This window comes from Bombus pascuorum, chromosome 9 (genome assembly GCF_905332965.1).
Source record: "Bombus pascuorum chromosome 9, iyBomPasc1.1, whole genome shotgun sequence".
Lineage (NCBI taxonomy): Eukaryota > Metazoa > Arthropoda > Insecta > Hymenoptera > Apidae > Bombus > Bombus pascuorum.
Genome location: NC_083496.1, coordinates 125,340 through 144,372, shown reverse-complemented (window position 1 = coordinate 144,372; position 19,033 = coordinate 125,340). Strand labels below are relative to the sequence as shown.

At 31.1% G+C, this 19,033-nt stretch overlaps 1 protein-coding gene across 3 annotated transcripts; it reads left to right on the top strand.

Moving 5' to 3' along the window:
* Window positions 1-484: 484 nt before the first annotated feature.
* On the top strand, window positions 485-18,701 carry LOC132910830 (hrp65 protein-like). Of its 3 annotated transcripts, XR_009658860.1 has the most exons (12): window positions 486-794; window positions 3,807-4,007; window positions 4,720-4,938; window positions 5,143-5,456; window positions 5,713-6,008; window positions 6,088-6,278; window positions 6,923-7,019; window positions 7,245-7,264; window positions 17,224-17,281; window positions 17,510-17,612; window positions 17,822-18,075; window positions 18,343-18,701. XR_009658860.1 is itself a non-coding variant. In XM_060966912.1 (10 exons), exons 1-10 carry the CDS (start codon window positions 600-602, stop codon window positions 10,520-10,522), a joined length of 1,716 nt encoding a protein of 571 aa, XP_060822895.1. In that variant the 5' UTR covers window positions 485-599; the 3' UTR covers window positions 10,523-14,103. The 3 variants fall into 3 exon arrangements, 2 of the variants coding, with proteins under 2 accessions (XP_060822895.1, XP_060822894.1); XM_060966912.1 differs by lacking the exons at window positions 17,224-17,281; window positions 17,510-17,612; window positions 17,822-18,075; window positions 18,343-18,701 and adding an exon at window positions 10,304-14,103 and having other exon boundaries at window positions 485-794; window positions 3,807-3,882; window positions 3,919-4,007; XM_060966911.1 differs by lacking the exons at window positions 17,224-17,281; window positions 17,510-17,612; window positions 17,822-18,075; window positions 18,343-18,701 and adding an exon at window positions 10,304-14,103 and having other exon boundaries at window positions 485-794.
* The last annotated feature ends 332 nt before the right edge of the window (window positions 18,702-19,033 follow it).

The window sequence follows — 19,033 nt, the reverse complement described above, 5'->3', positions numbered from 1 at the left end:
TTATAACAGAACAAAAGGTTGTACACAATATCTCTTTCTAATTGTTAAAAAAATATATACGTGACTCGGAATGACTTGTTCGTTTAGTAGTGTGCGGATACCCGAGATTACGCAATTGGGTGGGCTTGGAAAATGTTGGAAAATACGTACTATTTAAAAATATATGGTTGTAATTAATATCACAAAGTATATAATCATACGAAGCATAAAATATATTTTAATATAGTATTACCAGATGAAAATAAATATTACAGATATTAGTCTAGATTCACAAAATCTAGAATTAAAATGGTACTTCCGGTTAATTTTATTCGTTAACAATGGCGACGTTGCATCTGTTTGAATCAACCAATCAAATGCAATCCCTATTAATAAAACAACCAATCATGTTCTCAGAGAAATATACCCATAATGCATCGGAGATGAAGGTACGTAGTGGGACAGTTCCTCTAGTAGATCTCCAATTTTGCTTCTTCGTTCACTTCGTTGTCGGACGCCATAGTCAACGCTTCGTTTCGCAGAGAAGTGGGAAGTAAATCGAACTTTTTCGCGAAAAACCTGGTCTTTGACAATTACTGCTTGAAACATTTGAGCGAACGATGGCAGGAGCCGAATCGCCTAAATTAAAACAGGAATCGCAGAATACATCTACAGAGAATAGTAATGAAAATCCGCGAGAACGGAATCCTCCTGGTGGCGGCAACCGCGGTCCTCGTGGCCGAAAAGGAGGAACACGTTTTTCTGGCGGACGTGGTGGCGGAATGGGCGGAGGGAACAGAAATAACGATGGACCGGTAAGAATTTCATATAATTCTCTTACATATATATATATATATATATATATATATATATATATATATTTCGAGACTATATTCGTTGTTCCTACTGCCATATTTGCTATAAATTGATGCGTAATATTTCCACTGGTTTCAAACTTCTGCCCTTTCGATTCATTAAATGCCATTATTTATAAATATAATTTTGATTTGTGTTATATACACACCAATTTATTATAGCGTTGCAACTAAAATAATGTTAGTCTTTTTTATGATGCAGTATAAATACTATTTAATTAACTGTATTTTAATTATATTAACGTATATGTATACCGTTATTGTAGGCAAATATTTAAATAAAATTTACAAGTACTCGAGAAGTTATATTAATATTTATCAAATTGGAATATTAGATACATCGAAAAAGAAGCGCTGATAAAGTAAACTAAGATTTTTAGTTCTATTATTCTGTAAGCTCGATATAAAATACACTATAGTCGATAATTTTATTGCTGTGAGTACAATCAGTAAACGCTGTTGTTTACCAGTGTTTTTCTGTATGTAAGAAATGATTATAATATATCGATTCTTCGATCAGAGTAGTTACAAAATGGCGTGTTCGAAAATTGAAATGGCAGATAAGTGTATCCTCGCCTTCGCAACACGTGGTTAACAAATTTTTTGTTCTCCTATAAATGATATAATATATTTTATTAATGTATTTGTAGCGATCTAGATGTAAATTTTCTAGATTTCAAATGGGAATTTGGAATTCAAAAATTATTTAAAATTTAAATTAATTTAGTTGTAGGTAATAATAATAATTTGTAAAATTCATAACGTCAGGTATCATTTTAATATTTATTAGCATTTATGAGATTTAAATAAATATTTCGAAAAATTGCTACGCAAAATGGCCGATTTCTAAGACCTGCAATGTCCATAATTTTGGCGAAGATAATGTTAATTTACCAAATTTAGTGCACTTTGTGATTAACTTTTGGTATTTGTATCTTTGGACGTAAACTTTTTATAATCAACAGGTTGTACATTTTAACGTAGCCTTTCCAAAAACTATGTTATAACCGTTACGCACTGTCGATTAATCGTCAGCAACCAGATCTTTAGCAACCACTGTATTCGAGAAAATAAATTAAATGTACGCGTTCACGTGCCAAGCAACTCTTTTGAAAACCATATACAGTCGGACTATTCATAATTGTAACGATTTCCTCGATATCTATTCCATTCAATGGTTCCTACGATACCGATCAAGTCGCCGAGTTTGCTTGCCTGGTCTTGTCGACTTTTAGTCCCTCGGCGACTCCTCGACTGCGTGCGTAACGGCTTTTATAATGTTGCAAAGTTGAAATACTAGGATTGCCGCCCTTATTTTTCAATTCCGATATTTCTCGTTACACTTTCCAAAATTGTAAAACACAGGGCCCTACACGATGTGATTTGCCTCGAGACGATCTCGTACGATGCGTGCTTGTTTTTATGAAACCTCTACTTATAATTGCCAGTATTGACATCTTCCAAGTAATATCTATCATTTCTGTGCGAAGAAAGTTACAATTGTTTAGTTATAGCAGTAGATATGTATAATGAAGGGCAAAAATATCACGTAAAAAGAAAAAACGGTCTCAAAGAATTTGGTACATGCAGTAACAACTTTATTATCTTGCAATTTGGAGCAATTGTCTTCGTTACACATCGAATTTGAAATACGATGTATTCAAATATTTGTTGTATATTGTTATTACTATGAAACATTCAATAACTATCCCTTTCTACAAGTATATTTAGTACTGTAATATTAAAAAATTAATCCCTTTATAAAATGCATTTTCAAATTTCGATAATATACAAATTTAATTCGTATACTTTCTATAAAATGAATATACAGGTTACATCGAATGAAGTTTGTTGCAAATAAATCCGCTAGAAATATTATTTTTTCACAGGAAAATTATGTTTTTGAAATTTGCCTATAGACAAAGATTTTGTATATGTTCGTCGAGTACTTGGTTACATAAAAAGGCTAAGTATCGAAGACTGAATAATGAACGTAATACGTACAATCAGTTTCAAACACAATCTCGGATCGAATCACGACCATGGGTATCATGGAAGCTCGGCCGTGTCCGCTCGCCTGACCTCTTCTCACCTGATCCGAGAATTTACCTGATTTCTTCTGGTCCGACTCGACACATTCGGATTTCCGTCCTACTCCGATCGTATGTTACGCGAAAATTGTATCGTATTATATAGAAATTTCTCATGTTTGTGGAACATCCAAGACCAAATCCTAAACGCATCTGTATTTATGGCAATCGGCCAACATTCTTCCCTCTTCAATACACGTATTTGCCGTTATACCTAAGCAATTGTTACTTTTCGTATAGAAATGATATTTCATTGCTTGGAAGCTGCCCATACTTTCAATTATAAATCGAAGCACGTCTCATCGTGTAGGGCCCGCTTCACGCTTAATTCAAATATCTATATCTAACGAATGTCGATTATAATTAACTAGTAACAAAAGGGTTCAAGTTGATCTTGTATTAACCGTTTGCGGACGGGACGATTCGAAGTCAACCGTACCGTAGGGCTGAGCTGTTGCCGCGATAGTTATTTAAAATTGCCAGTGCACATTTCTGCTTAGACGCGTTTTTCGTTCATAGATGTTAAATTCTAGACATATGTACATGCACAGATCCTCCACAGGATAAATAAAATGACACACATATGAATCCTTTGGTTCTATCAATTGTTTTCGCCAAAAGCGTATATCAGCTGTTTGGTCAAATCGATGACTTACGCAGAACGCATATATGCGGCGGTAGGCTGCAAAGGGTTAATCGTGAGATCACTTTTATATAGGTACCCCCTTGTCCATCTGTGTGATATAACCTGTTATTTTTTTAATAGAAAACGAAAATGTCAGTTACGAAAGATAATAATAAACATATCAGAAATTATAAGTATGTATATAATAAACGTGCTTGAATTTCATAAATGTTACAGATGAAAATGAATGATCCTATGGATGGTGGTATGGACAATACCATAAACGAAGGAATAGGCGGAGGTATGGGAGGAGGTATGGGAGGAGGTATGGGAGGAGGTATGGGAGGAGGTATGGGTATTGGACGTGGCGGTGGAATGCGTGGTGGTAGAGGTGGCCGCGGAGGGGGTGATAGAAACATGGGAAATCGATCACAAGATGTAAGTATAAATTAAAGAAATTATATGTACGCACTAATTTTTCAATTAACGTGGAGTATGTGTTCTATACGTGGATTCCTTACGCGAATAAAAATTACTACAAAAGAATTATTTATAGAGAAAATCGATATAAGTTATAAAATTATTTATTTCATATTTTTATAAAAAAGGATAATAATGAAAGCTTACAGAACCAAAAGAAATTTTATTCCTGGTTGTTGTCAGTACTGTAGCTCAAAATAGTATCTCTCTCTCTCTTTTCTCTTTTAATTAACACGAAATCAATATTGTTGCTACTTGCAAAAACGCGTTTCACGCATCCAAGGCAAAAGACGCTAACGTATGCATTTCCCGATTTCCTATTTTCTTGCGGATGATGCCTGAATAAGTGAGATACATGTTATAGTAAAATCGATTTCCGCCATCAGAGGCCCCCTTCGATTTTGCGTGCCACATTGAACGTGTTAATATAATACGCGTAAGTTAAGCAGAAAAGATTGGAATTATATAATAATTAGCTAACCAAGCGAGAATTTATGTACTATGTATACTAATATACAATAAAAAAAAAAATGTTTTCTGGTGTAAAATGAAATTACGATTGTAAACTAACATTAAAAAGATCAGTATCAATCGAGAAATCAATGTGTACATATGAATACATAATACCTTTTTATAATCTTATTAATATTACTTTTATTTTCGTGATCAGGATCGTTTAATGGAACGGATTATGGCTATTAGTGGTCCTACGCATGATCTACCTCCCCCAGAAACCATGGAAAAGAAATTCAGTGGTCGTAATCGTCTGTATATTGGAAACTTGTCAAATGATGTTACAGAAGAGGAAATTCAACAGATCTTTCAACAATATGGTGAAATATCCGAACTTTTTGTAAATAAAGAGAAAAACTTTGCATTTCTTAGGATGGTAAGTTCGATACTTTTTCTTTCCCCCCACTTTTTTTTTTATAATGTTTACATAAAAAAATGATTAAAGTAATTACCGTCTGAAAGAAATGATGAGATTTTGGCTGCTATCTTATACTATATGATGCATTGTTATATATATATATGTATATATGCATTTGTACATACGGCATTAAACTATAACTTAATCTTTTTTATCTTATAGGATTATAGGGTAAATGCTGAGAAAGCAAAACACGAGTTAGATGGAAAAAATGTATTTACAAATAGTAAAGGACGTGCACTTAAAGTTCGTTTTGCTCCACATTCTTCGACAGTTAAAGTTAAAAATCTCACACCTTGGATCACGAATGAATTGCTTGAGAGGGCATTCAGTGTCTTTGGTGAAATTGAACGGGCGATAGTTATAGCGGATGACAAGGGAAAATCTACTGGAGAGGGAATTGTAGAATTCTGCAGAAAACCGTCAGCCCAACTTGCTTTACGAAAGTGCACAGAAGGATGCTACTTTTTAACCGCGTACGTTTTTACTATAAATAAAAATGTTGTTTACCCCAAAGCCACGCTTGTTTGACGTATTTAATTTATCTACAAGTGCCTAAAAATTGATCATAACGGGGGAAAGAAAAATAGTTCCAAAAGGAAGCATGATACACTAGATGTTTGTATTGTATTGTGTGCCGAAAATTGGAACACAAAACATTATTTTAAACATAATTTTATTGAAACAAAGAGAGAGAACTTTGAAAATTTACATTAGGTATTTATATTATAGGTCTCTACGTCCTGTAGTCGTTAAACCATTTGAATTACTAGATGACATTGATGGTTATTCAGACAAAAATCTACCTCGGAAAAATCAGGAATTTTTTACAGCTCGCGATATTGGTCCAAGGTTTGCAAAGATAGGAAGTTTTGAATATGAATATGGAACGAGATGGAAACAGCTGCACGAATTATATGAACAGAAGGAAGAAGCACTAAAAAGAGAAATGGCAATGGAGGAAGAAAAATTGGAAGCTCAAATGGAATTTGCACGATATGAACACGAAACTGAATTGTTGAGAGAACGTAAGTATTTTAACATCGCACAAGTAACGTAAGTGTAACGAATGAGGAAATCAATAAGTTGATTTTCCTTAATTGATAGAATTGCGTATGCGCGAGGCCGATCGTGAGAGACAAAAGCGAGAATGGGAAATGAAAGAAAGACAGGCTGAAGAACAAAGAACGCGTGAAGAAGAACTACGAAGGAGACAACAAGAAGAAATGGCAATGCGTATTAGAAGACAAGAAGAGGAGCTACATCGTCGTCAACAAGAGAATAATTTATTCATGCAGGTAATTACTTGGCAACATTAACAGAAAACTAAATTCATTGGAATTACAGAAAGTTTCTATGATTATACTACAGGGATGACAATATAGATCAGTTACATGTATTTATTAGAAACATATATTTAAAAAACTACATGTGGAGGTTACGTAAAAGATTTTCATTCTTTATGCGCTTGCGAAAACGTGTCTTATTTATTATTAACACTTTACCGACCGCTAGCGATTCAACAGCACACGCACGTCCTCATACCGGCATCTCAGGCGCAGATTCTCCATGGCGCCGGTTCTGTTTCGGTTTAGACTCTCCAATACCATTCTTTTCGTTCATCGTGAACGGTAAGTTTTTCAAATTGGTATAAAACTGTGGAGCTTACAAAGCAATGCGACTGATGCAACTGAGCAAGGTGCCTTAGCACTAAATAACAAGTTACTGTTCAAATAATGAGAAAGATTGTCGGCGATAAAAGTCCGATTAATAGGCTATCAGTCGGTAAAGTGTTAACATTTCTTATCATTATCATTGTAATAGAAATAGAATAGTAGCACTACTTATAATGTTTATGTGTGTGTCAGAATATTTGTATCTTTTTTTTTTTTTTTTTTTTTTTTTTACTAACGTTTGCGCTTATGCTCCTCTTATATTTAAGGAGCAAACAATGAGAGGAGGTGGAGGAGGCGGGATGGGAGGAAAAAATTATGATTCCGTTGGTAATAATGACCGCGATGGATATGGACAGCCAGATGGTAAGTTTCTTAAGTTGTTGAAACGTTATTTTTCATAAACTTCAATATTTCTCTAGCATATAATCCGTATTTATTTATTAGTATATTTGAATTCAATTAGTTCTCCTTGAAATAGAACTTCATATTTTATACTGATTGTTATTATTATATATAAAATTTTTACATGAAACATTCATTCAAAATTCTTCAGAACTATTTGTAATTGAAAAATTTACTTCGTTACAGGTGGAAGCAGCATGCCAGTGGTAATGTATCCCATTAAAGTATCATTCTATATATACATAAATATATATAAATATATATAAATATATATATATATTTATTTATTTATGTATATGTACATATATATGCATATGCACATACACACGCATATATATATATATATATATATATATATATATATATATAATGTACATTTTTTTTCCACAAAGTATTTTTTCTGAAACTTTTTCTTTGACATTTCATTTATGTATATTTCCATTTGGTGATATTACTAAACAAATTGTGCTATCTATATATGAGAATCTTTTGTTAGAAATAATTGAACTGCCTTGCATGGTAAAATCGCGAGTATTATTAGTGAACACTTGCGAGAAACATAAGTGAAAGAACTTTACGAATATTCCTATAAAGCATGCTTTTCAATATAGCAGGGTTCTAATGTCTGCAATAGTATTAAAATCAGTCTAATATCGAATATACTATATCGTGCAATAATAACTTTTAATTAGTTTATTATAACATGTGGAGGTGTCAATGGGCCTTAACATTAAATTTTCTACTTAAAAGGAGAACATTTGTTGTAGCGTGAATAGATACAGAATTTTAAATTAATTTATTCGGTCTTCGTAGAACCGAAGTATTGTTTTGTGAGGTAATAAGTGTACAATACTTGTCATATCTTATATTTGAAACCTTTTATCTACGTTCACATAGCACCGCTGTAATCTTTATTAAATATTCTTCACTTGTATTACAAACGCATGTGATATGATTTCTATTATTGTCTACTACAAACGATTACCGAAACATGTGACATTTTTTGTTTTTTAAATGTAGTTCTACTTGTAAAAATGTATGATTCTATGCCGATAAAAATATTTTAAAGCATTTATTGTTGGTTGGAAGGTTTTATCATGCTGACATTTATAAATATTCAAAGTTATGAAATTAACAGAGGAGATATTTAATGGCAAATGTGCGAAATTTTGGAGAAATGTTAGGAAATTTTTATTAACCTATTATAAATGATGCGAGATATAAAGGTTGTGTATAGGTAGGTGGAGGTTTTACTGGACGGGTTCTTCTCGCTATACCTAAATTTTTAATTTTTTAACTACACTGTGAGATCAGTACGTTTAAGCAGCAATCGCTTATTTTTATCTATACCATACATGACTAATTCTTAAACATCTTCGTTTTTATCTATAGGACGTGAATTTTATTGTTAATGATAATACTTTTATAACCATTTGAGGGAATCTTTCAGTTTATACTGGTAATAAGCTTTGGGTTAACGTTCTACGTATTCATTTCGAATATATTCTTCATAAACAGGGCTTTGGAATTCATAAGTACTGAATCTACGAATATTTTTTAAACATTCATCAGTGAAATTGGAACTAAAACTGAATTAATATTTCGTGCCTCATTGGCTTCTCCATATGCTTGCAGACAGAAGGCTCTGTTCTTCTATTTTCTCTAGTTACATTAAGAATTAGGTACTAGGTATGCTTACATACTATGGAACTAGCATCGTTCAACGTATAAATCTGGACATTAGAATTAAATTGAATATTTCCTCACTTAAATAGTTCCATAGTAATAATTTGATATTTATTAACCAACAAATGCCCAACTACATTGAGTGTTAATTAAACATAATTAGCTGTATTCAGAAATTATTTTTATTTAAATATACACACATATACATTTATTTAGAGATATTTACTTGAAGATTAAGTGTAATTTAAACATAGTTTCCGAGTACAGCAATATCAATTTTGATTTACGATAAGTAAAGGAGCTTAAAACAATCTTTATGCTTCATTTATCTAAAGGGATATAATTTTGAGCTTTTATTGTTACATTATTCTTTATGAATTTTTTTTTTTTTCATATTCCAAACTACATATTTTGTGAACTATTTATTACATACATACATGCACGATTCTGTAGTATAGATATTGTATAAAGTTTGCTTAGAGATCTTGATCACATCTCTTTGTCACTTATACCAATATTTAAGCTTCAGAGTTGTGTAAAATTAATTCAATATTAATTGTTACAACGTTATCGCTGAAAATACACACTATTGATGTAACTGATACGTCGAGATTCTTCTTGTTGGTACAATAGAACGGTTATATTTTTGAAAGTCGTATAACTACGTGTTGGGTACTTAAATTAAGAATCTCGTATGCGTTTCTATCCTTTAAAACCCCTAATGTTCTATATATGAATGTTTGTTGTGCGTTTAATACTATTTAACGAGGACTTGATACCGAATTTGACATATCTATCGTGTAAATTAAGATTAACAATTTTAGAGAAATTTCTCTAGTGGTATGGAATAATACGATAGCGTATATTCTTTCAGTTAAATTACATCCGTAGGAATCTAGTGGAATCTAGTGTTACATCTATACTTCTACTTTAATCCCGAAAGTTCTAAACCTGCAATTTTATGACTCGAATACAATCTTAAAATATGACTTATAAAGTTAAGGGTGCATTTAAATGAACAGACTTATGCAAAATATTGTAGACGAAGAAATACATTCTAAGGGATATTCTAACCTATTTCACCAGACTTGTGTGCACTGACATAGACGATAACCATTGTCGATCGTATGTTGGGCATTTGCTTGGTTTAATAAGGCTATAATCGATGTCGAGAAAACGGCATACTCTGAAAGCAGTGTAACTATTCGTATCTATGATTTGTTCTAGCGCGTGTATTATTCACGCATTCCATTCTACTAATGTTGTACGTACAAACAACATCTAACATTGTGTTTTCCCCTTTCTTTTCTATGTGATTTGACGAAAATTGACGATGACCTGTGCTGCTGTCAAACATGGATGGTCGCCCTGAACCGTGAAATGTATTTATGGTACATCCAAAATCTACAAAACACCGTTATTCACCGTATTAAACAAAAATCGTTGGCATTGATTTCGGTGATATCGGCTCATAACTTTCGACTACTTCGTCCTTAAAATATTTTGTTTTTACTTTACGCGTAATAATTAAATTCACCTTTCTCTGTAACGATGATTAGGATCCAAAGTCTTTCATGGATGCTTATAATAGTATGGATCGTGGTAGCCGTGGGGGTTACAATGACGATCGTAGTCAAATAATGGATTTGATGGATATGAGGGTCGATATGGGTAATATGGGAGGTGGTCGTGGAGGTAGTGGTGGTAGTGGACGTTGGCAAGGTGGAAGTGATCGTAATCGTCAGGATGATTATCCTAATAAAAGAAGACGCTATTAAAAATGTTGCGGTATTAACATGACTTCCTTTTTCTAATCGATTGAGAAGAATCGATAGTTCGCATTGTAGTCATTTTCCCCAACAAAATTTGTTATCGATCATCTTTCACGTTTTCTATCATGGCACAGTGTTTCGAGTATATGGGCGTTCAGGGCAAAAATCATAACATTGTATATCTGTACACAATCTTTTCTTCAATTCACTTTTTGGTTTTAAATTTGACTTTCATTCTTTGTTAAAATGTAAATACTGCGATTATATTCATTCAGGGCCAGATTCACACATACGTGTGCTTGCATCATGACAGACGAATCATTTGTTGTTATTAAATATTGCCTTATATGTGTAGTTCAATATTTCCTTAATTTTATTATATCATTTTCTGTGTTTTGACACACTTGTATCATAGTTTATGATAAGCAAATTGTACAAATTCGTATTAAAGTTTTCCCTAGAGCTTTTGCGGCTATGACGTTTCAACAACGTTTAAACAACGTTTAATGATAAATATTGTTGCACGTGTTTATTCCGTAAATTAATAATTTATATAAAGGAATATTATGCCATTCATAAACAGAAATATATCGTTATTGTTTTTTGTAACAGTTCGTGTTCTTATTATCTGAATTTGTTTTCCAAGAAGATAGAAATTACAAGATATATATATAATACTGTCAAATTTGTATTATGACTATATTGACGATACTGTACAGAAGTAATACGATAACTATAGCAAACAAAAAAAAAAAAAAAAAAAAAAAAAATTTAAAGAAAAGTAAACAGTATCTATCTAATGAAGGATTACGAATGTTTAATGGATCATATAGCATTGCGTAACACTCAAGCGTGCCATTTTGAACAAATTTTAGACAATTGAAAATTTGATTTTAATATAAAATTTATTACTATTCTTTCTCAACGTATTTCATTCATTAAAAAAAGTTAAGATTATTTGTTATTATTGAAATTATTTGAAATTGAATTTACTCTCGCCAGTTTCAAAGGTGATAGGATATCGAAAGTTAAGAAAAGATCAGGCTAAATATGCAAATGCTCTGATTTTTGTGATAAACTTTATGCCTCAATTTTATTAACAAATTGATATATTGAAAAAAGCCATCAATATTATAAATTACATTTCGTTATTAACATTTCAAGATAGAACAATCTCTGGTTCCTAATCCTTTTTTCTTATTTCTCTCTTTCTTTTCTTTCTTTTTTTTTTTTTTTTTTTTTTTGTCCATTGATCGAAATGCTGTGCATAGAGGCGAAACAATATTAACAAGAATGAATAGGCAACAATGAGAAAGGGTGATATGTAATGATCGAGAGAGTGTGCTTTTATATTTTTCAATGTGGATCTGATCTCGTGATATCGCGAATTATTTTATTCATGAGACATTACTTCAAAAAATTTTAAGGGAGTACCCTATCTTGTGAGCCTAGAAAACAGATAAATTAAGACCTTCCTTCTCAGGGTAATTATTGTGTGAAATATCGGGATTTTCTTTCAGAGGATGTTGGGCAACGTTTTATATTCAGTTTCACCTATCTAAAATTACAAAACGGCGGAGTTATGCAACATTATCTATTGTCATGTTTAACAAAACCTTGGAATCTGGTATCAGAAGTGACTGGAATGTAAAACAAGGAAAATTTCTATAGCAAATAAAGTATCTATAACGTAGCTCACTATCGTTAGGTAACTTTCAGTAATATACAAACGATGGTATTTGAAAGGAAATGGGTTTTCACCCGATAAAGTTAACTTTTGTATTTAATTTAATTTAATTGTAATTTAAATATCAGAGATCGTACGCTATGCATTTTACGCAATCTTATAAGAAATCGTACGTAAAAATGTAAAGTTAGTCGAATATAGTTAGTTGTTGCTGATATTTACATTGGGTCATCGCGTGAAAACTATGTTTTCAAGGAAAGCTTGGTCATAGCCATTTAAGCCAATATTTTAACGAAATAAAACAAACTTTTTAAGAATTTATTCTTAGCTCGCAGTTCTAACTCCATAACAGGATTCTCTTGGTTCGGAAACTTTCATCGGCTTATTTCAAAGCTACTCTTAGTAATTGTGGAATTTCTTTGGACTTTTATCGTGTTCTTGGATTTTCGCGCGTTTAGGCGTCGTTTGTTTACTTCTTCAGAAAAATTGCTTGCAGTACCTCCAATAACCGGTTTCATAAATTGCTTCATTAATGATATTGTTTTATACCCACTGTTGAGAATACTAACAGCAACGAAATCTGCAATTTTTCTCATCACCATTTTCCATTTTCTTATTACAGATTGTTATCTTCGGGACAATTGTCCAAATTACAGAATTTACACTCACTCTTATTGTTTTGCGTGAATCACTCCATATCGTTTTTACGGATTATTTGAGCTGATACGGTTTCCTAACAATTACTTCAGTAGACAAAAAATTGAAGTTTTATCGATATTGAAAAATTAACCGAAATTTCTGTTTCACAAACGTTATGTTAGATCTTCTTCCTACCTGACCGCGATATACAGTGATTTTTGGTGCCGTAACTTCGCCAATTTTCGAATTTCAAAAAATCCAACTGCAATATTCTATGAAATGTTGAAAATATCTTCGGTTTTTCGAAACCGACAAGGTTAGGGGTACTCCCTTCCAAATACAAATTTACGAATGTGTGTTAAGTACATGGGAAGCCCTTTTAAAAGGATTTAATAGTACTTTTCAATTTGATATATTAACAAATCGTAAATATTTTAACAGGCAGGCATACTTTTGAGCCACCGAAAAAGCAAAACATTGACTATTAACGCAATAATATCATTTTCAATGATAAAGAAACGATTTGAACTGTGTACGCCTCTTAATCCCCCATAAGACTGTTCTAAAGACGAGAATCGCATATAATGGAAAAACTGGATTTAAATTTGCGGCGTCACTATATAACATACAAATAATGTAGACAAACGTATATTCACTGTCAATTAGTACTTTCAATAAAATAATCATCTCATAGGAGTTTCTCTTTACGAAACAATATGTAAATATTACAAATAATATAGTATATTACTTTTTATTGTTATTGTATTGTCATACTATATTATACTATTCATAGTTCATTATTTTTCATTTGATTCGGTAGTTTTCCAGGGTGAAAGTATATACACTGGCCGTACCTTTAGCTTTGTTCTTTACGATTAAAAAGTTAGTTCGTAAGTAAAGAGTGCGTTTACTATTGGTTGAAATCAATATCGGTCATTTGATAACCTATCTCTCTAATAACGAGTAAAATTTCTTATATACGTGTTTGTGTCAAAGTTAGTTTTACCCTGTGCATTATGCATATTCATACGTACGTGTCTTTATGTTAACGATGGTGTGAATGTCGCCACGAGAAGGAAGTATATGCAATATCTGCATTACTTGAAGCTTTATAAAAGTAATTATATTAGAATAAGACGTATATCTCAGCAGCAGTGATCAATCTGCGCTTGTGCTATTCAAATCTTGTGAAAGAACATAATTGACAGAAAGTAATTTTATGAATAAAGATTTACATATATCCATACATAGGAATATATAACTAACGTTTATTTAATTACTGATCTTCTTCGTTAAAATTTCGCGAATATCGCGTTTATTTGAAAGATGAAAGGTGAAAATACGGTATATCTTTGTTTCCAATACTGAGTTATACTCAGCGGACGCTTATTATGAAATAGAATCTTAAATATGTCATACAAACTTATATCATAGGGATATACAACTTATCTCTATAAGTTATGAGAGGAAATTAAATATGAACACTGCATATAAGTTATAATTTGTATGTCTGCAACTTTGAATAACACTACTGCAATGATGATTTTATATTACATTGTTACATATTTATATTTTATAACATCTTTTTCTATAATTTAAAAAAAGTTTATACCATGATGGGTTGATATTTACGGAGAACTACGGATCGAAACAAGTACCAGAATACTTGACAAATAGATTTTTATAAGAATCCGAAGAGTAATTATACGACGGATATCCCTCTTCTTATAGAAATATACGAAGGAAGTGTGTTCGGAGGTTAAGCTTATTTTACTATTAAACCACTAATCATCATCGCCGCTTATAGGTGAATATTAAGCGGAGATATTTCGATAATGGTATATTTATTAAACTGTTCGAACTTGAATGTGAGCTATGAATTTCCTAAAAAGAGATAGGGATATTATAGTTAAAACAGAAAATGATACTAACAACAGTATTATGTTTTATCTTAAATGCTGATATATAATACTATTAAAATATATTCCTTTTTATAAACTTTTAAGGATTCATCCGAGATAAATTTCAACCATTAAAAAGTAGTAAACTTCCTTTCTTAAAAGTGTTTCGCAGTACCATTTCCCTCATTTTGGGAGTAAATTAAAATTCTTATATTGACGTTCTATATAAAAGTAAGCATAATATAATATAATGTAATTAAGTATAATTAGAAGTATTCGCTTGGAGAAAACTAAAATGTTACGGTGAAAAAGTAATATTATCTGGTCTACTTTTATTACAAGTTTATTATTTCCAAATATATCACCGCATTTCTTTCAGGAAACCTTCGACATATAATGGACGTCACACATTTTATTTCTATAAAGTTTTCAATAATGTGATAATTTTTAACAATGAACAAATTCTTGGAGGAATGTATATTCTCATGAAATTCATTTTAAATTATTCTTCATTATTCTTTACCCACATTTCGTGTCTCTCTGTAAAATCTTACCCCTAGAATGTCATTATTACATGATTCGTCATTGAAGAATTTCCAAACATCACCTCGTTTAATTTTATTGTATTCTCGTATTATAGTAATCGCTACTTTATAAACGATGCATTAAAAATGTAATACAAATTCATCCATTACATATCCTTGAATAAAATCTCCTGTATTTTCTGAACGAAAGTGGACATTTACAGTGAGATTTGGCAAAGTATAGCTATTTAATGAACATGTTCTTAACATATCTGCATTACATAATTTATACATTAATATAAACACATGATGAGATGTGCATACATAAGAGGCCTTAATGAACGAGGATCTTTGCTACTTTAAACACACCACTAAACTGATTATGAAAAAAGGATATGGTCCGACTACTATAACTTTATTTGAGAATTTTTCTGGGAATGCCTATACACATTACATGGCAAATATTGTCATTATCGAATAAGTGTCTCGATAATAATATGAATTATATGGAAAATAAGTATTTCTTGCGATCAAAGTTATCCAATTTCTTTGTCGAAGGAAACTGTTATGTGCGAGCAATACGCATTTGTTTGAAATTCCTAATAATGCGCGATATAAACTGACTGTTGTTAATCAAGAATCTCTTAACGGAGGAGAGTCTGCAATCACAAGATAGGCTTACATACTTGAAACTACTAGTCAGTGAAACTACTGGTACAAGGTGAGTAGACTTTGTAAAACTGTTATTATGCGTACTTCTATTTTAATCTTCGGGTGGGACATTTATATGAGTATATGGTAAAGATTATGAAATAGTATAAATAGCACATAACATAAATGTTACATATATTTCATCATTTTAATCTTTATTTACTTAATATTGAATACATAAATTATATTACAGCGATTAAGGAGCTCCATGTTTTTGGACGAGTCTAATAATTTGTAATCTTTACCAGCGAAATTGAACTTATAACGTCATCCAAAATTAGCAAACAAATAGGAAATTACGATATGGAATGGTTTATTTTGTTAATTATATGTATTCAATATACCATTGACTTCATCATATTGACTTCACCAAGCTAACTCTTATGAAAATCTAATCGTTTTATTAGATGATTTTATAAAAACCTAATAATACTTGTGTACAAATTTACCAGCCTAGTCCGTGTTTTTACCTATGACAACCAAAATATTCTTGTACACCAACTCTAGCAAAGGTTGTCTGGGTTCATTATTGAAATCTAGGCTGATATATCTAATCGTTACTTGAACAACAAAACTGTAATATCGTATTGGCTATACTTATTCCTTGGGTGGTAAATATATATATATATATATAAGCCACTTCATCAAATATACTATACATATAATTTATGCATTTTTAGTGCTATCAAATATTATTTAAAAAGGTTAGATATTCTAATGTTTAAAATCTGAAACTATATATAGTTATACCTATAAATAATTTTCGTTCGTAAGACCTATGCAGTCTATACTATTTTTATGTTTTAAAAATTGTTAATTTTAATTTATTTGCAAATTTACGTGTTCTACACTGTATAAAACTGCATATAAAACGACATTATATCTTTAATGTATTTTCTCGAAATAATTAACAAATACGAGTTGAATTACAAGTAACTACTTTTTAACATGAATTTTTACCTACACAATTTTAATTATCGGAGGGGTGAAAAATGTTTCATGTCGTATAAGAGTCCATATTTGTATGGAAGGTATTATTATACTTCACAAGATACACTCTTGAAGCTTAAGATGTGGAAGTAATCTCTGTGAACAATCGCTTCATTGATTGTAACGATCTGTAATCGTTAACTTCAAATGTAATTTGTATACAAAAAGTATTAATTCATTACATACCGTATTAAAACTTTTAATATATTATTTTTATGTAAAATATTTATTTTATATTAGTATTTATGTTTACAGATACTAATAGCAGTTGCTAGCTGAAGGAACGAATAAAACCGTATTGAAAAGTAAAAAGGTAAATTTACATAAGAACCATTATGTACACCTTTAAGAATCAAACGAATAATTATATTGGATTGTATTGTAACATAGAATAATGAGATTATATATGATATAATTATATTTAATTTTCACTTATTCCAAATTTTTAGAATTTTTTTTTAATGCACTAATTATATAGAATTTAAGACAATTATACAAAGTACCACATCACTTTCTCTGATAATAGAATTTTCATTTACAGATTTGTACACTTCACATTTAATTGCATCTATTTCACCATCCCGTATGTATTCAACATATAAACGCAAAATGTGTGCAAAAGAATGCGTGCGAAATCATAAAAGGTTTGTTTCAATGTTGTCTTGCTTTTCTTTATCTATGGAGTTAAGATTAAATATCTTTTTGCAACATTCCTTTATACGATGACAAATATGTGATTAATGAGAGATTTCAATGAACGTGTCCTGGGTGTATTGCTTCGAAATTTTCACTTGGATTAACATGTATATGCTCGTATAATATTAATACTAATAAAATACTTTTTTTTTCGCAGGAGGAAAATATACAGGCGTGTCGAAATTTACGTGTCAGAATTAATAACGCTAATCATATTACAAAAGTTTAGAAGGATTATGATTACATCAAATGTTGAATTAAGATAAGGCATATGTGATCGTCATACAGTTTTGATTTAACTAATCATCCCTTTAAATATTTCTTCGTACTTAATGGACTAGATGAAACAAAAAATTAATTTTGTACGCTATACGCACAGCAAGTCATCATTTTGGAATAGGAGTGTTTAAGGTAATATACATTTTTTAAAGTAATTATTTCGACGGTACATTAAACCTACAGATATTTAATTCCACATATTTCTTTTTCATTCTATATAACTTATTTTATGCAAAAATTTCTAAAATATAATGATGATTTTCTTTCGGGGCTGAGCATAATGACGAAGCTTCAAAAATCCAACGTGTACACTTTCACTGAGAAAAACAAAGATTCATGTATATTCAAGTTCAGTACGAAAAGTTCAATTGGTAATTGCACTTTTCTTTTCCTTTTTAGGACGTTAGAAGCTGCTGTGAGGTGGAATTGTTTTGGTGATATATCATATTTTAAAAGGTGATTATTATTATTCAGACAGTAACAACAATGACAGTGACAAAAAGAAATACTCGTATATTTTAATCACATCATATCTGTATCGCTCGGTTAAATTTTCAAAATGATTAATTGCCTAGATGCATCCCCCAATACGTTCGTAGACCACGTATCCTTAAGTAGACAATACTTGTGTATGTTTTTATGTAAACTTATTATGATGAAATTTTGGCTAGAGTTCTGAATAAAAGATGACAATTATTGTTCGAATGTTATACTGAAACTTAATCTATAAATAATAAAAGAAAATCATCTAAATACAATTTTCTACATAGTTTTCTTTTTTTTTTTTTTTATTGCAGTGTTTGACTCAAAATATCAAAATTATCAATTTTTGGATCCTAAAATACAATTTGAAATTCCCGAGCTTTTTCCGTTCAATGTGAGTGGCTACTCGATAGATGGGACTCGGCAGTGTCGTCAAGAAAAGCAGCCTTTTTTTTGACGGAGTTCGGATTGTAAAAGGTGAAAAGAAAGAATTAAATTACCGGTAACAAAAAAATTTATTTAACAAAACGTAAGCAATGAACAACTTGAACTTGACGGACGGAATCAAACAATTTTTGTATATATTGTTTGAGCCCTGTGAGGATCT